We start from the raw sequence: 26086 nt of genomic DNA, 5'->3' as shown, positions 1-26086 counted from the left end.
GGGCAAGGCACCGTGACTGACAGCCCTACTAGAACCATGGACTTGGAAAGAGGTGAGAGCCTTAGAGGGGCTATTGGCAGACAAAAACAACATATCCGTTTCTTATATTGTTTCTAAACTTCTTCATATCTATAAATGTAAATGCAGAGTTGCCCCTCTTTAAGATTGTGAAGTAAGAAGTTTTACTTTCTTGCTCTGTCTCCCCTTTCTGCATCCTTCTCCTTTCCCCCAGACCTACCACCACTGTCCAGTGACCTAATGTTCTCTCTAATCTGTTTCCTATCAAAACCTACTTTAAGTTAACAGGAGTTGAAAAGAATCCAAAAAAATCAAATTAAGACCCAGGACTCAAATGACTGTCCTCCATAGAGTTGGTTAGTTTTTAATCGAGGACAATCATACAAGACTAAGAAAGGTAGAATTTGAAGGGGAAGGGGGACACTTGAGCACCTTCAAATACTCCCCTTCTACTAGGAATTCATTTTTTTCCCCTTTAGATTGCTAGTAATATCTTTAGTGAAAAGGATGTAAGAGATGAATAGAACCCAGGATCTCTAACTTGAATCCTGTCCATTCAGCTAGATCCCCAGAGGAAATACACATGTAGAAGACAAGGCTAGCCAGTGCATGCTCTTTATTACCGTGAGGCTTTTGCCCAAACCCCACTATTTAACAAAGCAGACAAAAGTGGTCAAGAGCATAGGCTCTGGAATCAGCCCAACCTTTGCTTGAAAGTGGCTCTATCATTTATTACCTGGAGTCTTAGTACCTTGACTATAAAATGGGGATAGTAATTTCTACCTCATGGGGTGCTGTGAGGATTAAAAATAAATAAATAATGCATACAGACTGCTTAGTTCAGTGCCTGGCACAGAGTAAGCCCTTAATAAGTGAGAGTCATTTTGTGATGATGAAGGATGAGAAGGAGGAAGAGGAGGAGGAGGAAGAGAGGAAAGGGAGGGGGAAGAGAACAGAAGAAAGAGGAAGGAGGAGGAGAAAGAAGAAGGCATCACCTTCTTACCTGAAAGGCCAAATCACATAGAAACCTCCTTTTCACTTGGCTGCAAGTTGGTCTTAGGATCTAAAATAATGGTCTTCAAAAATTGTTGTCCTTATACCTCCAAAATAATTTTTTAAACTATGAACCCTCTCATGCATTTTTAAGTTAACATCTAAAAGCTTTCATTCTGAGTTTAAATAGTTATGAAAGGATATTCCTGGCATTTTAAATACTGGCATTTTCAAATACAATTTTTATGTCACTTTTACCTACCCAGTTGTTAGTGTCATTCACTCTCTTAATGTCCAAGGTTCCCAAGCCTATACCAAGATATCAAATAATTATTAATTACATCTCTTTTTCTTTTACTTGGAAGCAACTTATTTAATCTACTAGACTCAGGAAGGGAAATTTTTAATTTGTTAATTTCAATATGCCTTTGCCATTACCATATGCTTAAAATATATTTTCATGAAAATCTCAGAGCTACAGATTTCACTCATTTATTTCATGGCACATATCTGTTATTTAATTTAATTACCAAAGCCAGCCCTTATTGCCAATCAGATGATTTTTTCTATAGAAAAAAGACTAATATCCTTTTTAATTGATGTATACAGGCTAATGATGGGAAATGAATTGTGAGTATATGACATATACATACATACACATATGTCACATATCTATAGACAGTTGACCCTTGAACAACGTGGGTTTGGACTGCAGGTCCACTCACACGTGGACTTTTTTCAGTAACTGCGCACTACAATAATACATGATCCCCGATCCCTGGTTGGTTGAATCCAAGGGTGCGGAAGTGCAGATACTGAGGACCAATTGTAAAGTTATACGTGGATTTTCCACTCCGGGGGTGGGGGGGCTACACCCTAAACCACCCTCCCACCTTGTTCAAGGGTCAGTTGGACAATACATTCATAGTTTGGAGAACGAAGTCCCATACCAATAAAAGTAGGCTGTACTGCGTTTGGCTCTCCGGCCCCTTTCCTCTTTTTCTCCCCCCTTTCCTCTTAAACCTGCATCAAAGTCCAGCACGGTATCAATCTGACACTGAGATGATCAACTCAAAGAAAAGGACAAGAAACTGAGAAAACAACCCATTCCTGTACTAATGAGACACAAACGGTGTCTCATTTGTGTTGGACACCTACTTGGGCAGGTGGGGCTTCCCTTACAGGTCAGAATAGGCCAAAATGCCTACAACTGTGTGAATATCAGTCACAGTGAACTGAAATTCAAAACTAAATTATATTTTCAACTACTGTCTAGGAATAAAAGGTACAATTTTAGTACTGCCAACATGTCATTTGATGTAATTCAATTTGATATTTTGCTGTTAAGTCCATGAACCAACAGATTTCAGTTATTTCACGATCCTTCTCTCAGAAGGACACCTGGGGGAAAGGGACGATTTGATAATGCATGTCAAAATCTTAAAAGAGGACTGTAACTGGGAAGGGATGAGGATGTATTCTGGGGGGCCAGTAATGTTCTATTTCTTGACTTGGAGGGTGGTGGATACACTGTTGTTTATAACTGTTAAAGTATTCATGTAAGTATATTGCACAATTTCAGAACTCTTGCAAAATATACCTACTCAATTATTCACTTTAAATAGTTGTCCCCAAATTTAAACAAGATATAGGAATGATTTTAGCTCATGGTATATAACAGTAAAAAATGAAAACTAAAAATCTTATAGTGAAGGTTTGGGTAAATAAAGCATACTATAGACATACATTGGAACACTATGCAGCTTTTTGAAAAGTATGTATAGATAAGTACTGAAATAGAAGTTGTTCATATATAACGTGAAAAGCAAATTGCAAAAACTATGTTCAGGGCTTCCCACCAGGGAAGTCCCAACCAAAGTATTAATAGTGGAATTGGAGGAAACTTGCTGAAGCCTCTTAGATAGCCTCATCCACCAGAGGGCAGACAGCAGAAGCAAGAAGAACTACAGTCCTGCAGCCTGTGGAACAAAAACCACATTCACAGAAAGATAGACAAGATGAAAAGGCAGAGGGCTATGCACCAGATGAAGGAACAAGATAAAACCCCAGAAAAACAACTGAATGAAGTGGAGATAGGCAACCTTCCAGAAAAAGAATTCAGAATAATAATAGTGAAGATGATCCAGGACCTCAGAAAAAGAATGGAGGCAATGACTGAGAAGATGCAAGAAATGTTTAACAAAGGCCTAGAAGAATTAAAGAACAAACAAACAGATGAACAATACAATAACTGAAATGAAAAATACACTAGAAGGAATCAATAGCAGAATAACTGAGGCAGAAGAATGGATAAGTGACCTGGAACACAGAATGGTGGAATTCACTGCCATGGAACAGAATAAAGAAAAAAGAATGAAAAGAAATGAAGACAGCCTAAGAGACCTCTGGGACAACATTAAACATAACAACATTCACATTATTGGGGTCCCAGAAGGAGAAGAGAAAGAGAAAGGACCCAAGAAAATATTTGAAGAGATTATAGTCGAAAACTTCCCTAACATGGGAAAGGAAATAGCCACCCAACTCCAGGAAGCGCAGAGAGTCGCATACAGGATAAACCCAAGGAGAAACACGCCGAGACACACAGTAATCAAACTGACAAAAATTAAAGACAAACAAAAACTATTGAAAGCAGCAAGGGAAAAACGACAAATAACATACAAGCGAACTCCCATAGGGTTAACAGCTGATTTCTCAGCAGAAACTCTACAAGCCAGAAGGGAGTGACATGACATATTTCAAGTGATGAAAGGGAAGAACTTACAACCAAGATTACTCTACCCGGCAAGGATCTCATTCAGATTCGATGGAGAAATCAAAAGCTTTACAGACAAGCAGAAGCTAAGAGAATTCAGCACCACCAAACCAGCTCTACAACAAAAGCTAAAGGAACTTCTCTAAGTGGGAAACACAAGAGAAGAAAAGGACCTACAAAAACAAACCCATAACTATTAAGAAAATGGTAACAGGAACATACATATCGATAATTACCTTAAACATGGGTGGATTAAATGCTCCAACCAAAAGACACAGGCTCGCTGAATGGAAACAAAAACAAGACCCATATATATGCTGTCTACCAGAGACCCATTTCAGACCTAGGGACACATACAGACTGAAAATGAGGGGATGGAAAAAGATATTCCATGCAAATGGAAATCAAAAGAAAGCTGGAGTAGCAATACTCATATCAGGTAAAATAGACTTTAAAATAAAGAACGTTACAAGAGACAAGAAAGGACACTACATAATGATCAGGGATCAATCCAAGAAGAAGATATAACAATTATAAATATATATGCTCCCAACATAGGAGCACCTCAATACATAAGGCAACTGCTAACAGCTATAAAAGAGGAAATCGACAGTAACACAATAATAGTGGGGGACTTTAACACCTCACTTACAACACTGGACAGATCATCCAGACAGAAAACTACTAAGGAAACACAAGCTTTAAATGACACAATAGACCAGATAGATTTAATTGATATTTATAGGACAGACATTCCATCCAAAAACAGCAGATTACACTTTCTTCTCAAGTGCACACGGAACATTCTCCAGGATAGATCACATGTTGGATCACAAATCAAGCCTCAGTAAATTTAAGAAAATTGAAATCATATCAAGCATCTTTTCTGACCGCAATGCTATGAGATTAGAAATCAATTACAGGGGAAAAAAACGTAAAAAACACAAACACATGGAGGCTAAACAATACGTTACTAAATAACCAAGACATCACTGAAGAAATCAAAGAGGAAATCAAAAAATACCTAGAGACAAATGACAATGAAAACACGATGATTCAAAACCTATGGGATGCAGCAAAAGCAGTTCTAAGAGGGAAGTTTATAGCAGTAAAAGCCTACATCAAGAAACAAGAAAAACCTGAAATAAACAATCTAACCTTACACCTAAAGGAACTAGAGAAAGAAGAACAAACAAAACCCAAAGTTAGTAGAAGGAAAGAAATCATAAAGATCAGAGCAGAAATAAATGAAATAGAAACAAAGAAAACAATAGCAAAGATCAATAAAACTAAAAGCTGGTTCTTTGAGTAGAGAAACAAAATTGGTAAACCACTAGCCAGACTCATCAAGAAAAAGAGGACGAGGACTCAAATCAATAAAATTAGAAATGAAAAAGGAAGAGTTACAACAGACACCGCAGAAATACAAAGCATCCTAAGAGACTACTACAAGCAACTCTATGCCAATAAAATGGACAACCTGGAAGAAATGGACAAATTCTTAGAAAGGTATAAGCTTCCAAGACTGAACCAGCAAGAAATAGAAAATATGAACAGACCAATCACAAGTAATGAAATTGAAACTGTGACTAAATCTCTTCCAACAAACAAAAGTCCAGGACCAGATGGCTTCACAGGTGAATACTATCAAACATTTAGAGAAGAGCTAACACTCATCCTTCTCAAACTCTTCCAAAAAATTGCAGAGGAAGGAACACTCCCAAACACTTTCTATGAGGCCATCATCACCCTGATACCAAAACCAGACAAAGATACTACAAAAAAAGAAAATTACACACCAATATCACTGATGGATATAAATACAAAAATCCTCAACAAAATACTAGCAAACAGAATCCAACAACACATTAAAAGGATCATACACCATGATCAAGTGGAATTTATCCCAGGGATGCAAGGCTTCTTCAATATATGCAAATCAATCAATGTGATACACCATATTAAAAAATTGAAGAATAAAAACCATATGATCATCTCAATAGATGCAGAAAAAGCTTTTGACAAAATTCAACACCCATTTATGATAAAAACTCTCCAGAAAGTGGGCATAGAGGGAACCTACCTCAACATAATAAAGGCCATATATGACCAACCCACAGCCAACATCATTCTCAATGGTGAAAAACTGAAAGCATTTCCTCTAAGATCAGGAACAAGACAAGGTTGTCCACTTTCGCCACTATTATGCAACGTAGTTTTGGAAGTCCTAGTCATGGCAACCAGAGAAGAAAAAGAAATAAAAGGAATACAAATTGGAAAGGAAGAAGTTAAACTATCACTCTTTGCAGATGACATGATACTATACATAGAGAATCCTAAGGATGCCACCAGAAAACTACTAGAGCTAATCAATGAATTTGGTAAAGTTTCAGGATAAAAAATTAATGCACAGAAATCTCTTGCATTCCTATACACTAATGATGAAAAATCTGAAAGAGAAATTAAGGAAACACTCCCATTTACCATTGCAACAAAAACAATAAAATACCTAGGAATAAACCTACCTAGGGAGACAAAAGACCTGTATGCAGAAACCTATAAGACACTGATGAAAGAAATTAAAGATGATACCAACAGATGGAGAGATATACCATGTTCTTGGATTGGAAGAATCAATATTGTGAAAATGAGTATACTACCCAAAGCAATCTACAGATTCAATGCAATCCCTATCAAATTACCAATGGCATTTTTTACAGAACTAGACAAAATATCTTAAAATTTGTGTGGAGACACAAAAGACCCCGAATAGCCAAAGCAGTCTTGAGGGGAAAAAACAGAGCTGGAGGAATCAGACTCCCTGACTTCAGACTATACTACAAAGCTACCGTAATCAAGACAATATGGTACTGGAACAAAAACAGAAACGTAGATCAATGGAACAAGATAGAAAGCCCAGAGATAAACCCCATAACACCTATGGTCAACTAATCTATGACAAAGGAGGCAAGGATATACAATGGAGAAAAGACAGTCTCTTCAATAAGTGGTGCTGGGAAAACTGGACAGCTACATGTAAAAGAATGAGATTAGAACACTTCCTAACACCATACACAAAAATACACTCAAAAGGGGTTAGAGACCTAAATGTAAGACCGGACACTATAAAACTCTTAGGGGAAAACAGGAAGAACACTCTGACATAAATCAGAGCAAGATCTTTTTTGATCCACTTCCTAGAGTAATGGAAATAAAAACAAAAATAAATGGGACCTACTGAAAGTTAAAAGCTTTTGCAAAGGAAAGGAAACTACAAACAAGACGAAAGGACCACCCTCAGAATGGGAGAAAATATTTGCAAACGAATCAATGGACAAAGGATTAATCTCCAAAATATATAAACAGCTCATGCAGCTCAATATTAAAAAAACAAACAACCCAATCAAAAAATGGGCAGAAGACCTAAATCGACATTTCTCCAAAGAAGACATTCAGATGGCCAAGAAGCACATGAAAAGCTGCTCAACATCACTAATTATTAGAGAAATGCAAATCAAAACTACAGTGAGGTATCACCTCAAACCAGTTAGAATGGGCATCATCAGAAAATCTACAAACAACAAATGCTGGAGAGGGTGTGGAGAAAAGGGAACCTTCTTGCACCGTTGGTGGGAATGTAAATTGATACAGCCACTATGGAGAATAGTATGGAGGTTCCTTAAAAAACTAAAACTAGAATTACCATATGACCCAGCAATCCCACTACTGGGCATATACCCAGAGAAAACCATAGTTCAAAAAGACACATGCACCCCAGTGTTCATTGCAGCACTATTTACAATAGCCAGGTCATGGAAGCAACCTAAATGCCTATCGACAGACAAATGGATAAAGAAGATGTGGTAAATATATACAATGGAATATTACTCAGGCATAAAAAGGAACGAAATTGGGTCATTTGTAGAGATGTGGATGGATCTAGAGACTGTCATACAGAGTGAAGTAAATCAGAAAGAGAAAAACAAATATCGTATATTAACGCATTATGTGTGGAACCTAGAAAAATGGTACAGATGAACCGTTTTGCAGGACAGAAATAGAGACACAGATGTAGAGAACAAACATATGGACACCAAGGGGGGAAAGTGGCGGGGGGGAAGGGGGGGTGCTCTGATGAACTGGGAGATTGGGATTGACATGTTTACACTAATATGTATAAAATGGATGACTAATAAGAACCTGCTATATAAAACAATAAATTAATTAAAAATAAAAAAAAATAGTGGAATTGGAATTGTGGTGAGGGTTTTATTTCTTTTTGCTTACTTATATTTTCTAATTTTTCTAAATGAACTTATTTTACTATTTTGGTATGAAAAAAATTATTTTTAATTTTTAAAATCTCATACTTTGAGTCAGCAGAAATCCCTGTTGGCATTATTCTCAGTTTTGATCTTTTTAAGTTTTTAATAAAGTATGCATTTTACAAGGATGATCAGTTCTCTTCATAAGCCCTTATATTTTGAAATATTAATGTATTTTGTTTATTGACGATTGGGATGGAATCAGACATTTTCAAGTGTTAAGGTAATTTCACGTTTTAAGTTTTAATCTCTGTAAAGACTATTTTCTGAAATGAAAATTGATACTGGAAAAAATGGAAAAAAGAAACCTACTTGATGTTTTTAAAAACTATAGTTTAAAAAAAAACTAATTTTGGCAGGATTGGGTGATATTTTTCTTTATTTTTAAAATTTGCTTGTTCACAGATTCTTCAGTCTCTTAGACCAAGGCCTAATTTAGGAGTGATATTCAAGTTATGAACATCTTTACTATTACATTATTACATTTTCTTAGAGATACTTAGTGTCATATTTTCAAGAGGAAATACACTCATTTGTAAAACAGGAAACGGACAAAATGCACCGTGAAATGCACTATTGCTGCAGTTAACCACGTTAGCCACTGGGTGGCTCCACCTTTTCACTCCATTCACTATCTGGTGATGGAAGTTTCCAATGAAAACAGGAGATGAAGGAGGCTTTATTTAGGGAATGCTTAATTGGGAACTGATGCAGCATTTACATTCTAGACATTTTATTTAGAAACAGTTCTGCTCATGTATAGAATATTTTCTTGTGTTCTTTGATAACTGGGCATTTGACTTGCCAAGGAGGGGAAGGGAAAGCTGTATTTTTTTTCCTTTATATCGCATCATTTCCTATTCTAATTTTTTAATCAGAACCAAAAATTCTTCATTTATGACATCTTGTCTATTTTGATAGCTATTATTTTCAGAGTCCTATAATAAAATAACTCGAGGAAAAACAAGAAATTACCACTAGACAGGAATATCGTATGTTCGCCTTTTGGAAATGTAGAAAGCTACATTGCTGGTAGCTTCTATCTCTAAGAGATATCATTGTATTCTGGTAAGGGCTGGTGAATAGAAGAAAGAGATAAAAATAACCCACAAAGATGTAGAATTGGACTCTGGCTAAGGGATCTCTAAAGCTAACTCTCCCTGGGGTCACAGATCTACACTTTGGGACTGATCACAATTTAGAAACTTGACCTCAATTTATATTTCTAGATGCCATTACATTTGCATTTTGTGCATTTGTGATAAACTTTTTCTCCATCCTGACTTCTTTTATTCTAATTTTTCTACCCTAAACCTATTACTTCTGTGTTCTGGGTTCCTTTTGCAATCTCCTATCCCTATTTTTATCTTTTTTTTTTCCTGTCCCTTTTCATTTGCTAGGTTGAACGTATAATTTCTGAATGACAGTCATTGTTTTAAAAATTCTACTTTAGCCCTGAATCATTCCATCAGAGGAAAGAAATTCCAGAAATCTAACAAATGGTTGAGAGATTGAGGTGCCCCTAAATGTGAATACAATTAAATACTTGAGCTAGTAATGACTGTTTTTTAATAAATTAGCTGTGTAACTAATTTCCTTATGTCCTTGGGGGAAACTAATGAATGGTGGAATCAGATGAAAAACATTTGAATTCAAACAACAGTGAATTAGAGAGAGAACATGTTTTTGATTCTAAACTATAAATAGAGTAACTAAAAACAGAACTTGGTGTAGATTACAGAACTCCAAGTGGGAAAGTAGAATTTAAGTATCAAATTCACCTTATCAGGAAAAAATACAGTCATGAGTTAGAGAATACATCATTTAGAATATATTCAAATAGGGAACATCCCTGGTGGTCCAGTGGCTAAGACTCTGCGCTCCCAATGCAGGAGGCCCAGGTTCGATCCCTGGTCAGGGAACTAGATCCCACATGCCGCAAGCAACTGAAGGTCCCACATGCCGCAACTAAAAATCCCACAAGCTGCAGCGAAGACCCCACATGCTGCAACTAAGACCTGGCACAGCCAAATAAATATTTTTTAAAAATAATAATAAAATAAAATAAAATATGTTCAAATAGATGAGTAAAAAGTAAGGTAGGGTCTTGGATCCTAAGTTAGAGAATTAAAATCATGGAATTCACAGTTCTCTGCAGAAGGGGAGAGGAGTAAAGAATCTGACTGCTGATTGGGGAGAGAGGATGAATCTCAGCTATCCTCCTACCGGAAGACAAATCCACACAAAACCCTCCAAGCCCAGTCATGGGTCAAAGCCCTTTTCTGGCTATCACATACATCAATTGCACTATCTCTCCTGTCGAAAAAAGAGTATTTACAGAGTGTGGGAGCCAAACGGCAGCAGCCACTTCCACCCCAGAGGCTTCATTATCTCCCAAGGCTTCTGGGATTAGACTTAGGCTTTGTTCAATCAGGCTCTGCAGTGGCTGAGCTCCATGGAACACCAGTTTATATTTGAGTTACATAACTCTTGAATGGGGCTAAATCTTAATATTCTTCATCTATAAATAGACTTGTATAAAGATTTAGATTAAAAACTTATTTAAATATTCCTAAATGTCTAATGTATTGATACAGATATGTTATCCCCTCTTTCTGAAACTTGAGTCCATCATTTTTTCCTTTTTATTTTAATAATGAGGTGTTTCCAAAGTACAGAAAACTATAAAGAATCATATAATGAACTTCCAGGTACCCAGTATCTAGCCAAGTTAATTTTTTTTTCTTTAACAATTTTTTTAAAGAAGTTTTATATATTTATTTATTTTTGGCTTCGTTGGGTCTTCGTTGCTGCGCACGGACTTTCTCTAGTTCCCTTGAGCAGGGGCTACTCTTCGTTGCAGTGCACGGGCTTCTCATTGTTGTGGCTTCTCTTGTGGAGCACGGTCTGTAGGCATGCAGGCTTCAGTAGTTATGGCACGTGGACTCAGTAGTTGTGGCTCGCGGGCTCTAGAGCACAGGCTCAGTAGTTGTGGTGCACGGACTTGGTTGCTCTGAGGCATGTGGGTCTTCCTGGACCAGGGCTTGAACCTGTGTCCCCTGCATTGGCAGGTGGATTCTCAACCACTGTGCTACCAGAGAAACCAAGCCATGTCAAATTTTAACATTTTCCTTATTTGCCTGATCTCTTTACCTAGAATTTTTTTAAAAAACATTTAAAACATTTCAGGTACAAATGAAATCCCTTGTAACATCTCTCCCAACCCCACTCCCCATCATCCTGCCCTAAAAGTAACCACTACCATGAATTTGGTGTTTATCATCCCATGTATGTTCTTATATTTTACAACGTAAGTATGTATTCCTAAACAAAAACAAACAAAAAATATATAGATAAATGAATGTTTTAACCTTTTATAAAAATAGCACCACACTGTGTGTGCCTTCTACAATTTGCTTTTTTTACTTAATCTCATATTTTTAAGATTTATCCATTTTGGTACATTCACCAACAATCTTTACTTGTTTTAATTTAGACCCATAGCTCAGTTTTCTCTGCTTTTGCTTAAATTGTTGGACAGTTTGTCCATACAGAAATTTACCATCTAGTGGAAAGAGTGAAGAATTTTTTTGAAACAGACAATTTTTTTGAAACATAGCCATGATTTTAATCCCATCTGTTTACCATGGAGAAACTAAGAAAAAAATGTATATTTTCACACTTTCTCATGTAGTTTTTAAAGATGACCTGAGCTATTCAAGTAATTTCCCAACAGTACTTCTATTTGTTATGAAGACCAATAAATACATCACTGAGCTGTTTGACTTGGATAAGGTGGAGAGATCTCATCCTAGGAGTTAGTGAGTGGTCCTACAGTCTAGTCCTGACTCTGGTATCTTTGGCAATTTATTTAACTTCTCTGGACTCTAGTTTTCCTCATAGATAAAATGAATCAGTTGGACCAGAGCATCTTGGTGCTAATTTTCAATGATCTATGGAATATTTAAATAAAAATTATAAAGACTTAAAATTTAAGTCATATGCTTCACTAGAATTTCATTTTCTGTATGAAATAAATTTTTATTACAATACTTTGATAAGGAAAGTACATAATGTATGAATACCCATTCTTTAAGGGCATGGACTATATTTAACTATTTAAATTCGTATATATGTATATAGTTATAATTTTGCCTTCATAACACATTTTGTTCTCATCTATAATCTATTTACTTCTGAGTCCTTGGTGATAGCCCCTATCCCAATTATGACATTGCTTTTATGGGGAAATAGGATCCACTTCCATGATCCATTTCATCATGTGGATTCAGGAGCACATTGTAGGGACTCTCTACGTAGGCAAATTATAAGGACTATGGATGTGAGCATATGGTGTTAGACTCACCCTCAGATTATTTGGCAGTTTGGTTTAGTATTCCTGGGCCCTTCAGATACAAGGATAGGGCTCTTTTATTAAAGCTGCAATCTGTAGAATCCTCCCTCGATTTTTTATCAAAAAAGTAAAACCATTCATTTTAGAGGATTTCTAAATTCCTAATTGCAGATATAAATAACTATCAGTTTGGAAAATGGCTGAGTGTAATCAAAAATATAATCTTCCTTATAACATTGGAAGCTTTGTAGTAACCAGAGATGCTGCCCCTTGTACCTCCCTCATCCTCCTACTCCTACTAATTCCTGTCCGCAATTCAAAAGAGGCAATAGGAAATCCTTTTAAACCATCATTTACCTTGAAGTAAACTTAAAAGTGTGATCAGGAATAGAAAAAATATAGGTGCTTAAAAGCTGTGAAAGTAAATTTTGATGATTGCCCAAGTATCTAGTAGCTTTTTTGTCAATACTGTGCTTAAAAAATATAAATTTACATGAATAATGAATTATTATGATGATTTGCCTTTGAACAGCCTGTTTTCCCCTAATTTATTGCTATGGGGAATTGCACTATTTTGCCTTATTTCAGAAAAAAAACCATCTACTTTTGTGGAAAACCATCCTCATCCTGTAACCTTTTAGTCCATTTTTTCTCAAGATTTTTGAACTCGTAAGCACCAATTATATCATCTCTTGGGGATATGATAAAATTATGTTAAAAACTCACATTAAAGCTATAGACTTCCATTAGTGCTCTGTATAACAGCCTTATCCCCACAGGCTTTGCAAATTATATTTAAGGAATTAGGGAACTTCCTTTCTTAATTTTATTCTCATTAATTCTTCTAGGAAATTTATTCATTAAATAGGATGGGTTGTTAAACTATGTCCATTAAGTGTGTAAGGCATGTTACTAGTCAAATGTCAGGGCTCTGAGTAGGTAGGATTTCATGATCAAGTATAGCTTTCTTAATACTCACGATCTTGTTCTCACATTCCCCACCACCAAAGTCTTTCATTTCACTGCTATTTGTTCTTACTTGCTCCTACTAGTAACTCCACTTAGATCCTCTCATCCCACCTCCTTTCCCATAACTCTTTCCTCACAGTAAGTTTCATTTTTCCCACTTACATTTAGTCACATTTGCTCTGATCTGTAGATGTATTTTGCCTTAAACCCTAGGCAGATGAACATAGGCAACACTATCAACCTGTCCAAGAACACTGCAGTTGTGGAGGGTAGATAAGCAGGTGGTAACAAGAGCATCCAAGTGACTCTGGGCCAAGCCTGGGGACCTACTGAGCTGGCACAGCTCAGAGGCAGTAACGAGAAGGCAACACAAAGCAGGAGACATCATCACCTTTACTGTAAGTTCCTAGAGCAGGAACGAGGAGGGTGCTCCTCCTTGGGCATCAAGGGGGAAAGAATTCTCAAAGAAAAAGTAGAAAGCCAAGATTGAAATCCCAGGAAGATCGAGTTCCAGCGGTATGTCCAAAGAGGAAGGACCAAAGTCAGTGCGGTAGGGTCAAAAGTTTATCTTGTGGTTTGGCTTTATCGGTATGTGGGTGCATGCAAGTGCCATCAGCTAAGCCGATAGCTGCCAAGAGAGGCAGAAAGCTAGAGTGCTGGAGAAAATATGATGGCAGAAGAAGACACCCACCACCGGAGTTGTTGAGGCATGGGTTAGGAAGTAGACAACAAAACTGGCAGAGACTGCTGGGCCTGATCAGGCACCAGGAATGACAGAGAGGCTGGCACAGGTGAGTGGCAGCTGCTGGGCATGACAGACCAGATTGGCCAGTACCATAGCTGAGGCCATGTGGGCTTTGACTCAGGGAGGATGGGGCACTTATGAGAAAGTAGAAGAGACGCAGTAGGTAAGCCAAAGTAGTGAGTGGTCAGGATGAACAGAGACAGGGCAGGCCAGATGGCTCTTACTGTGTGTCCAACTTTCCAGCTGCGATCAAATAACCAAATTAAAATAAGTCCATTTAAGCCAAGATCAATTTTAATTCTATGCTTTGCTGGTAATACAGGATCATTAACTGTATCAATAATGCCCATGCTAAACCGATTTTGAAATGGGGGAAATCGTATCCTTTATTATTGGTCTGGATATGTTCAACAAAAAAGGAAAGGATGAAGGCAAAACCATGCAACTGTTTTTTAAAAACTGATGCACATTAATAAGGTCTAGGGAATCTTGAGGAGATCCAACTGACAATGTTGAGATTTATGTAACTTTATGTTGCAAATTCATTTTCTAGGAATAATTTATTTCAACCGGTCATTTTAATCTTCCACTAAAGTATAAATTTAATTCAATGAAAATAACTACCATTTAAATATCAATACTAATATAATCTTTTTCTTTATACAAAACATAAAAAAATTATTTATGTATGTGTACATGTGTGTGTCAAGACTGAAAATTAAACATGGGTTCAAGTCTTTGGCTAAGAACAAATAATTGGCAAATTCACAAGTTAGAATTTATAATTCCATTGTGAAGTTGACTAACTTGTTAGTGTAAATAAGATTGTCAGCATATAAAAAAGGTAATCCTGTCTCAATTGTAGCTATAGAGTGTAAATCTTGTGTCAGTTCACATTTTTGTCAACAGATACTAAAGACTACTGAAAGCAGAAGGTAATTAGAATGAAAATGGAAGTGTAAATATAACCCTAGTTGAGTAATATGCTCATTGTACTTCCTTAGTATGATACTAGCAAATATTCAGTCTTTAAGTTGATCTGTGATATATTCAACTGTGTCATGGGAGCATAATTTTTTAAATGGTTTGTCCAAAGTTTCTGTCAATCCATCCTAGCAACAGAGCCAAGTGTTAGAGTTATTGCTGCCTGAGTTACAACAGCTGCCCTGGGGAATCTTGTCCAAATAGCAAGTTAACTGCTATTCACAGTAATATCTGGTCTTTCCCACCCCCAAACATACACAAAAGATTTTTGTCATTCTTGGCATTGGGCAATAGCAGTAGCAAGACATGCCAGTAGAACTCTAAAGGCACAATGTCCTTCCACCTGTTTTATGCTGTAAGACAGACTTCCAAGTGCAAGGCGGTGTGGAGGGCTGTTTCCTTGAATGGCAGCTGAATGTGCCAGCAGGATCTTTGGCAGCAATGCCTGGGCACTGAAGCTGGGCATTCAGGAGAACTAAATGGAGAAAAGAAACTTGAACACACTGCTTCCTGGAACACTGAGAACCTGAATGGAAAATTAAGAAGTACCAGATTCTCTCTATTCTTATACCAGCCAAGGTCAGATTTCCAAGCTCCTATTTATTCTAATCTTTCCACCAAAAAGTGCTATTGCAATTTATGAAGGTAATAAAAATGCTCTTTTTCCCTTTTAGAAAATAGTGTTACTTACTGTTGTATTATGCTCTTGCTTGAGAATTTTTTCCCCATCCTGAAGTAACAGTTTCATACCACAAATCAAGCAAAACCCTGGTGGAGAGGTTCAAGGAAGACATGTGACTTTTTCTACATCTCAACGGGACAGTGAGGGCTAGGTGAGGGCTCTGGATAGACCAGCTTGCTTGTTGACCCTCCAGTGATGTCTTGTTAACAGAAGGCTGGGAGTAAAGTGTGGCCTCTATCTGCTTGGCAGACAAAAATCTCATCACTCAGCAGGACACCTAGACTTAGGCAGGAATAACTGCTGCAGTAGAGCATTTATTGCCAGCAAAGAGGGTAAATCGATAGCAAAAGACCTAGGAGAAGTCACAGGCCTTTGTTAAATGGGTGATATTTTCTTGGTGCCCTCTGGAACCTAGTTTCAAATCTAGAATCCTGCCAGTTTAGGAAAATAATAACCACCGTCTGAGGGGGCAGGGGAGAATTTCTTTAGCTATTTTCAGTTTGTCAGGAAGCTTAAAGTAATTGTTTACTCAAAATCAAGCCTCAAGGATGATTTTTAGTTAGGAAAAAAAAAAGCAAAACTTGATTCCTTGGTTTCCTCTTGGGAAGATAAATTCATTATGATTTAACAAATGTGTTTGCTTATAAACAGATTCTTTCAAAACAGGGGTTTTTGTGGGGGAAATCATATTAAAAGGGGTTTTCCGAGAGGAAGAGATTAGGAATCACTGTCCCCGTGAAAACTGATTAAGGGATGTAATTTTTCAAATTGTTTTCATTAAAAAATTGCAAACAGTGGCTAACTTTCCATTATACTCTGCATCTAATTCAATCAAAGTACTAAAGATTTTAGAGGATTGTTAGAGGACTGGCTGTGGGAAATTCCAGAGCAGCTGCCACCTGCAGAGACTTCCTTTACTGAGTGTCTCAGAGCCCAGACACTGCCTTATTTGCCAGAGCTGCAAGGAAATGGTAGAAATTCAGTAAAAGTAGGTCTTGCTTAAGCCAGGGAGACTTCTCATACAGTTGTGGATTCTTCAAAGACATTTCACCAAAACAGATTCAGAGCATGCACATAGACTTCCACAGATTCAAGAAATGTAAGCACCGACGTGTATTATTAGTCTTCCTATCATTTCATCAGCAAGAACAAAATCACTTGTTTTCAGCTGGTGCAAAAGCACATTTACTTATTAAATCATCAGGCATTGCTCATGTACCTTTCATATGCCGGGCTCTATGCTAAGTGCTAGAGGTATAAAGATGAAAAAGATTCGTGGTGCCACAGTCAGGATTGGCCAAAATTGACCTAGGTTGGTTATTCTGGGTTGTCTGAGCAACAAGCCAGCTGAGACCTGGGCTCTTCCCCTCTTCCCTGCAGGAGGGGTTGCCCCCAAACCTCTCGAGGGACCAGTTTCTCCCTTCCATAGCACTCAAGGTCCTCAGGTGCTGGACAGTCGGCTTTGCTAGGTGACTCCAGTTAAGAGCTGGTATCTAACCCCAGATCGGATGATACACAAGAAGTCGGATTATCTCCCAGCTGACTAAGACATTCTCACTCTTGCTCTATAAGGAGAACAGCAAGGGGGCAAGTTCTCGTCCCTGAAATGTCCACCCATGGCGTGTCCAGCAGAGAACCTTGGCCCATCTCTTCTCTTTTCTTGTTCATTCTTGCTTTGTAAATTTTTCCATTAAAGCCTATGAGATTTCATGGAATTCATCACAAATCCTGTTGCATGACATGTGATGAGCACGAAAGGATCCACCTTATACAATGCTTCCGAGCTTCTGTAAAACTACTTGGAACAATGCTGAAATCACCTGTTCCAGAACAAATCCTGTCCTATGACAAAAAGGATTTCATTTTCAGTTCTGGTGGGGTCTCTGGCCAAGGGAGGGAGTGGGAAATATTTCAGGCTGTCTACTGCCCTTCCTAGCTGAGGAGTGCAGAAGTTGCTCAGGTGAAGTGCCTGTCTTAAACTTCCCTCAACTACTGTTTGTTTGGATAGATTGTATAGATGTTTGTATAGATATTTGTTTCATGTGTTCATTTGTTTAGTCACTTAATCAGAGCTGTTTTAAGACTTAAGAGAGATAATGGACTGAAAAATACCTTCAAAAAGTATAAAGCTCGAGACCTGCAAATAAAGGGGAGAGCCGGGGCTGTGGCGGTAGGAGGAGCGCGGGGACCGGCGGCAGCGGGGTCGGGCGGCCAGGGCAGCGACCGGGCAGCGCGGAGTCAGCCTATGTGACTGGGCGGCGCCGGCGCGGCCTCCGTCAGGAGAGGATTCAAGATGACCAACGAGGAACCTCTTCCTAAAAAGGTTCGACTGAGTGAAACAGACTTCAAAGTTATGGCACGAGATGAATTAATTCTCAGGTGGAAACAATATGAAGCATATGTGCAAGCTTTGGAGGGCAAGTACACAGATCTTAACTCTAATGATGTAACTGGCTTAAGGGAATCTGAAGAAAAACTAAAGCAACAACAGCAAGAGTCTGCACGCAGGGAAAACATTCTTGTAATGCGACTAGCAACCAAGGAGCAAGAGATGCAAGAGTGTACTACTCAAATCCAGTACCTCAAGCAAGTCCAGCAGCCTAGCGTTGCCCAACTGAGATCAACAATGGTAGACCCAGCGATCAACTTGTTTTTCCTAAAAATGAAAGGTGAACTGGAACAGACTAAAGACAAACTGGAACAAGCCCAAAATGAACTGAGTGCCTGGAAGTTTACGCCTGATAGGTAAACAAATCATACTCCCCAGTCAAGACTTCCCTGACAGTCCCACTACGAGAAAGCTGTGGTGGGACAGCCGAGTACTCGTTTCCACACCAAGACTCAGACTTCTTGAGCCAAAAAGCCACATTCTTATACTGTCCAGCTTGTAATGGTTAATGTAAAACTTACCAGATGAACCTTGTGTTTCAGCTTTTTCTCTTCCCCCTCCCCTTGCTTCAGAGGCCTGATGGCGTCGGACTATTCCGAAGAAGTGGCCACCTCCGAAAAATTCCCCTTCTAGAACATGTAGACACTTGAGAAATGTTTCTGTTTGAAGAAAATAGAGGGAGAAACAGAAGTCTTAAGTCTGTGGCACACTGTGTCTTCAGACAGTTTGGAGGAATGAAAACCTAGAGATTTAAAATCATGAATTGAACATGTAAAATTCCAGTAAATGTAAAGAGGGAATATGCATCGCTCTTAACCTTGAGCATAGTGACTTAGAGACACTGTATATCAGTTTTGCCAATAAGACTGTGGACTTCGTGATTGTTGTTGAACTTCTGGGTCAAACTCAAATGAGGTGAATTTTGCCTTTAAAGGGTTTATTTGCTAAGAACCAACTTAATAGTCATGAGAGAATCAAATAATAGATGTCAGTACAAGTAGTTCATATATTTAACCATTTAGTTTGGGGCTCCATATTACTTGATTGAGCCTTAAATCAATGTGGTTTTACTCAATGGTTTGTTCTTTGAATGGTTGCTAATACTGTAGATAATCTTATTGAGGACTGTACAAATAATGAAGGTGTGGTATCAAACTTCAGGTCTAAACTGTTTGAAGCATTATAAACATTCATTTCACAACTAGATTGTATAAGGATATTAGCTGTGATGAGACTCACTGCGTTATTTTTTTCAGTAGTGAAATTTATTAAATCCCCATTCCATTCAACAGGCACATGTTGAAAGAGCATTGTCGTTGGTGTTAATGGGGGAATGTGTTCCTTCATTGTATTTGGGCCTTTTGTATTGCACTCTTGATATTAAATTAAATGTGCCTTGAAAAAAAAAAAAAAAAAAAGTATAAAGCTCTCTTCAGGTAACATCATTTAAATATCAAAGTTGTATTTGCTATAGATATCAGTTCCATTTTCTTATTGTGTTTAAGCTAGGAACTTATTCTCCAGATGAAGGCTTATTATGAAGCCCAAAATATAAAATAGATATACATGAACCTGCTGTGACTAAAGTCAGGTAGAGGGGGTGGAATTCCAAGGATTCCAAGGAGCACCGTTTGAAAAGCACTGCAAAAGATGAAGGGGCAAAAGATCATAGAAGTTTCTTTTAAAAATAAATCCCAACTGTTCTGTAGCTTGACTGTGGTGGTGAATACACAAACTTACACATGTGATAAAACTGCATAGAACAAAATATGCACATACACAAAAGCGTACATGTAAAACTGGTGAGATCTGAATAAGATCGGTCGATTGTATCAATGTCGATTTCCTGGTTGTGATGTTGTACTATAGCTTTGGAAGTTGTTACAGCCGGGGGAAACTGGGTGAAAAGTGTACAGAATCTCCATTATTCCTTCCAACTGCATATGAATCTACAGTTACAATTTAGGGATTTGAAGACCAGACCAGGGACAAGGTAAGCCTCTTGCTCTGGTGCCAGGAGAGGGAGAGTCCAGGAGGGAGCAGGAGTCAGAGTGTGTATTGGAAGATGTGAACATACTTGGTTAGGGTGGAGAGGTACAAAATACGGTGCAGAGGAGGGGCTTTTACTGCCTCCCCCACTGTAATATCAACCTAAGGAGGCAGGGACTCTGACATCTTCTCCCGTGCCTATCTGTATCCCTAATGCTTAACACTTTGTACATGTAAATAATGATTTAATTAAAATTTTCTGTCTCTACTCCCAAATTATAAAAACCTAGAAGGGTATATTCTTGCTGGACCATAGCCTCAAGAAGAAAGGAAGGAAGCTGAAGATAGTGCTCTCATTCTTTCTGTCTGTCATACTCGCCACCTGTGTGGTCCTCTGTCAGGACCTAAGCCCTATGGAGACAGTAGCTCACAGAACTCCAGTCCCAGGGCCGCAAATGGTGGGCAAGATGGTACCACCCAGCTCAGGAAAGGCCTTCTTCATCCTTAAGCTTGGACGAGTGTGGAGGGGCTGGGGCTGGAGGGTACAACTATTATTCACTGGTCTAAATCTTACTGCTAAAATTAGACCTGAGTGCTGCATCTCCAAGCCTGGAGGGCCTGGTGTCCACAGGCCAAAGGTTGTTCTTCCCAGGGTCTGGGCAGTGGAAGCTGAGAGAACTGATTAATGAGCTCATCTAAATTTCAAAAGGTTGGAAGAGAATGTTGTTCCTCTCCACCTCCCCAGCCCACCCCACCCCACCCCCGAACTTTACAAAGGACTTTAACAAACAGCCCCCTCAAAGCTACAGAACCAATTTTTTTTTCATAACCAATTTTTTTACAGTCCTCTTCACTCCTCTCCTTCTCTTTGCTCCTTTTCCTCCTTTCTCTTGTTTTTCCATTTCTTCTCTCCCTTTCCCTTCCTCTCTATTTCTTTTTGTCCCTCCCTCTTTTTCTCCTGCTTTCCCAACTCTTCTTCCTCCTCCCTTGTAAAGAATGATACTTTGGAACTGAAAGTATATTTTAATGTTTATTGAAAGCAGTTGTTTCTTTTTCATAGTGTTTTCTGATCCTTCATAGAAAATGATTCTTCTATCCTAAGTTGACTTTCATAATAATTACCTGAAGACTAAAGGATCATATATATGTGAATTTAGTACATTAAAAGGAAAAATATATTTAAAGACTAACATTTAAGCATTCTGGCCTCTATTATTTTAAAATGAGAATTTGACTTGATGCCATTCATATTGGAATTCCTAAAATTACAACCATCATCTATGTTTTACAGGCTTCCCTTATCTATCCAGATATTTCCTGTTCCGATTTCTTTTTCCCCAGAGACCCATAACAATTTACTTATAGTTGGTTTGAGGTTTTATTGGGGAGGGAGAGGGGCAAGAAGGCTTTTTAAACTAACATGAATCTAAACTTTTGAGGAGAGGTGGAGGAAGGCATGAGATATCGGCCCTAACCTAGGCTGGCACATTTAATTTTGCCTAAGTTCACTTTAGAATGTAAATGTCTTCCCACTTAATTAATTTAAAATTAATTTCTCAAATTTGTTTTTCAGAACTCAGTGTGCCCATGTACAATTATGTATGCCACATTTGTGCACAACATCACCGTTCTCAAAACCCAAACCCACAGATCTGAGGCCAGCAATTCTAGTTAACCCTCACACAGGACTTCCCACATGCTACGCACTGTGGGAAGCTCTTTAAGTGTATCAACTCATTTAATCCTTCAACAGCCTTACAAGGTAAGTGTCTTAGTCTGCTCTGGCTGCCATAACAAAATACCATAGACTGGCTTAAACAACAAACATTCACTTTTTCACAGTTCTAGAGACTGGAAGTCCAAAGATCAAGGTGCCAGCAGCAAGGTTGGTGTCTGGTGGGAGCTCTCCCCTTAGGTGGCAGACAGCCACCTTCTCACTGTGCTCACATGGCCTTTCCTCTGTGCCTGTGCAGAGAGGGAAAGTGAACAAGCTTTCTGGTGTCTTTTCTTAAAAGACACTAATCCTGTCCAATCAGGGCCCCACCCTTAGGACTTCACTTAACCTTAATTACGTCCTTAGAGGCCCCATGTCTAAATACAACCACTCTGGGGGTTAGGACTTCAGTATGTGAATTTGGGGGGAACAAAAACATGCAATCCATAATAGTAGGTAATGTTCTCCCCATTTTTCAGATAAGCAAACTGAGGTTCAGACAGGTTGAGTAATTTGCCCAAGGTCACCAACATAGTAAAAGGCAACACTGGGATCTGAACTTCAGCATCATGCTCTTAACCACTGTGCTGTGCTGTCTCTCATCACCTAGCATGAGTCTTAATATAACACCTAACAACCCGTCAACATCATCAACATCTAATAACCCCAACCCCTAGTAGAACTTTAAACCTGTCCTGTAGTGGCCAGAGCTTTGCCATGCCTTTTTTAAAAGTTTCCCTGAAGGGAAACAATCACTCACTATTGTCATTTTATCAGAAATAGATTTCTATATTATCAAATTTAGAGAAATAACATGTAGTTACTACAATCTGGTTCTTTGAAATGCTTATACATCTTAGTGAAACATCTTGTGAAAACTTCCTTTGTCTATACTTATACCCTAATAGTTATAAAAATAACCAGTAGTAATATTTAAAAGGCACTATTACCTTTTTTTTTTTTTAATTTATTTATGGCTGTGTTGGGTCTTTGTAGCTGTGCGCAGGCTTTCTCCAGTTGCAGTGAGTGGGGTCTACTCTTCGTTGCGGTGTGCGGGCTTCTCATTGCAGTGGCTTTTCTTGTTGTGGAGCACGGGCTCTAGGCTCTTGGGCTCAGTAGTTGTGGCTTGCGGGCTCTAGAGCGCAGGCTCAGTAATTGTGGCCCACTGGCTTAGTTGCTCCGTGGCATGTGGGATCTTCCCAGACCAGGGCTCAAACTCATGTCCCCTGCGTTGGCAGGCGGATTGTTAACCACTGTGCCACCAGGGAAGTCCCAAAAGGCACTATTACTTTTTAAGAACTTAAAGCTTTTTAATCCAGATTTCTGCACAGGAAACTGGAGCGTTGTAATGTGGTGAGACTACTCTGACAATTCTTACCAGTCAGTGAAGAAACTGTTTTGTACCAACTTACAGAATTTGCTATGTTCAAATCAAATATATATTGAGGGGAATCTGGTTATCTGATTGGCAACAGTCCTAGGATTTTTAATGGAAGTTGGGAGGGAGAAACACAATGCATTGGATAAAAGCAAAGATTCTAATAGAATCCCAACTCTGCTGTGTCCTTGAGCAAGTCACTCAGTTTCACTTTCCTCATTTGTAAAACGAAGCTAATAGTAGCTTTTACCTTACATGAGGATTAAGTGAGAGAATCCATAAATGTAAATTAAATACTGTCTGGCTCACTAAAAAATCAATTTTCCCCACGTTATTGAGATATAATGGACATATAACATTGTATAAGTTTACTGTGTATAACATGATTTGATATATGTATATATTGCAAAATGATTACCACAAGGTTAGTTGACACATGCACCACCTCACATGGTTACAATTGTGTGTCTGTGTGTGTGTGGTAAGAACTTTAAAAATCTACTCTCTTAGCAACTTTCAAGTATACAATAAAGTATTGTTAACTATAATCACCATGCTGTACATTACATCCCCAGAATGTATTCCTCTTATAAATGGAAGTTTGTACCCTTTGACCACCTTCTTCCATTTCTCCTCCACCACCAATCTACTCTGTTTCTATGAGATTGTTTTTTTTTTTTATTCTACATATAAGTGAGATCATACAGTATTTGTCTTTGTCTGACTTATTTCACTTAGCACAATGACCTCAAAAAATGAACTTCTTTTACATTGTAAACTTCTAAAAAGAATGTTTTATACCTTTTTTTTAATTCCCCAAAGCCCCTAGCAGGAGGGGACATAGTGGATGTTAAATGAAAGAATGATAAATGTCTTGAGAGCTCCATGTCCCACAAAGACCATACTCAGTATTACTAGTTTCACCAGGAAATGGTGGAAGCCTCCCACTGAGGTGAAGCAGGGCCTTACACAGGCAAGAGCATCGCTAGACCGCAGGCCTTGCTCTTAAACAGCGCCGCGCACCTCAGCCTCAGGGGAGAATTGAGGAGGAGCTCTTGCTTGGTTTCCATGGTAAACAGGTTCTCACCTGTGTAGTTCTTTGGAATGTTTTGACATAAATGTGCATATGTGTTCAGTCTTTTTTGGAAAAGACATTGTGATATGGGGGATTTATTTTCAGAATCTACTTGAAACTAGTTATTTCAGTTATTAGAGTGAATTAAAACTATTAAGCACTACTAAAATATATTTTGGCCAGCTGAGCCTAATTTTAGATTGTTAGTATTGATACCCATCAGCACAGTTATCACCCCCACAGACACTATAGCATCTGTTTGCTTCTGTTAATATGGTTGGGAACTTTTGTTTTGTGACTTGGAGAGCAGACCCAAGTGTAGCTGCCGGCACGGCTAAGAACCATGAAGGTTGGAGGGATGGTACAGATTGTCTCCTCCTTAAAACCTTGAACTTGGTTTTAAACCCCAGGGGTTAGATAAATGAAGGCCAGAAATTGGGAAAACTATTCACAAGAAACATTTATGATTCTCAGTTCAAAGCACCGTAGAATCAGATCCCAGGTGCCAAAGTGGAGCACAGAGCTGGAGGGAAGAGGCCATTTTCCCTGCTTGCTCATGAAATCTCACTCTGCTCTGACAACCCAAAGGCTGGCTGGCTTGGCAGCACTGGGTGAGATTGTGGACTTGGCACCATCAGTGCTGATTTCATGATGGGCAGTGACAGCACTGATGCTTTCCAAGTGGTCCTGCAGGAAGCAGACCTGGTGGAGCCAGTGCAGAAGAGAAAGGACCAGGTGGGCCTATGTGGTTACAGCAGCCGATTTGTAAGCACGAATGACACATCCTGTTGGGGACGCCCAGAAATAGCTGCAGGACACTGAGGTCAAGCTAAGATCCTGTTGTTACCTTTGTGATTTGGACATCAAAGGAAACATAACCTGATTTTACATAGTTTGGGAGACCTAGACAAGCTGTAACTAAACTGTTATTGCAATCAATGGACTACTTTATAAGTGACTGAATTTCACAGAATAATTGGTGGCTTACACTAAAATGAGATTGGTGACTTACAATAAAACAAGGAGATTATAGTCACTTCCAAAATGTTTATGAATTGGAAAGACTGAGACACAGGCAAAAAATCTGAATTAGGTTAAGCAAAAAGAGAAAAATACAGAGCTTAGAAAGAATGAGACTTGCTTCATGAATAGCTTTTTACCACAAGTTCCAGCATTTCATTTCAAGAAGACCTCAGAAGTAGAAATATGGATGGAGGCTGGACTGAGCACTTGTCTTGGGCATTTGCATGCCACTCTACTTAAGATTGAGAAAGTGTCAGTTGTTCCCATTAAAGGATGAGGGGTTGATGGACATGGGTACCTTTGTTACCACTGCTGACCCCAGGGCATCCTTAGCTTTTGAGCCACTTCCAAACCAGCCTTGTCAACTACTACAGGACACATGGCATTGGCTTCCTCTCCTCCAGGTGGGAGCCACCTGGCGTGCAGACGATGGATCCAGTGCTGTGGGAGGCGTGGCTACAGCAGTAGAAGTCTGGTCCCACAGAACCTCCCCACACTTCCCGTTGACTGGCATCCCATTATGGGTTCCAACGAGGAACACCTTCTAGCAAACTCTGTTGTTAGAACAGCTTCCCTGAGAACAGGAACCAGGGAAGCACTCAGTGGCAGCCCCGCTTTACCATCTCATATTGTCTGTCTATTTCCCTCTAGCAACTAAGCTTTAACTGCTTA

The 26086-nt window shown here is 38.7% G+C and overlaps 1 protein-coding gene across 1 annotated transcript; it reads left to right on the top strand.

The window, feature by feature from the left end:
- The first annotated feature begins 17983 nt into the window (after positions 1-17983).
- On the top strand, positions 17984-19646 carry LOC132371457 (pre-mRNA-splicing regulator WTAP-like). The gene is made up of 2 exons (XM_059932703.1): positions 17984-18591; positions 18808-19646. Exons 1-2 carry the CDS (start codon positions 18140-18142, stop codon positions 18866-18868), a joined length of 513 nt encoding a protein of 170 aa, XP_059788686.1. The 5' UTR covers positions 17984-18139; the 3' UTR covers positions 18869-19646.
- Positions 19647-26086: the final 6440 nt, after the last annotated feature.

Source organism: Balaenoptera ricei, chromosome 9 (assembly GCF_028023285.1).
Source record: "Balaenoptera ricei isolate mBalRic1 chromosome 9, mBalRic1.hap2, whole genome shotgun sequence".
In the NCBI taxonomy this organism is placed as follows: Eukaryota; Metazoa; Chordata; class Mammalia; order Artiodactyla; family Balaenopteridae; genus Balaenoptera; species Balaenoptera ricei.
The sequence above is the reverse complement of the archived record's forward strand: the minus strand, read 5'-3'. Positions and strand labels throughout refer to the sequence as shown.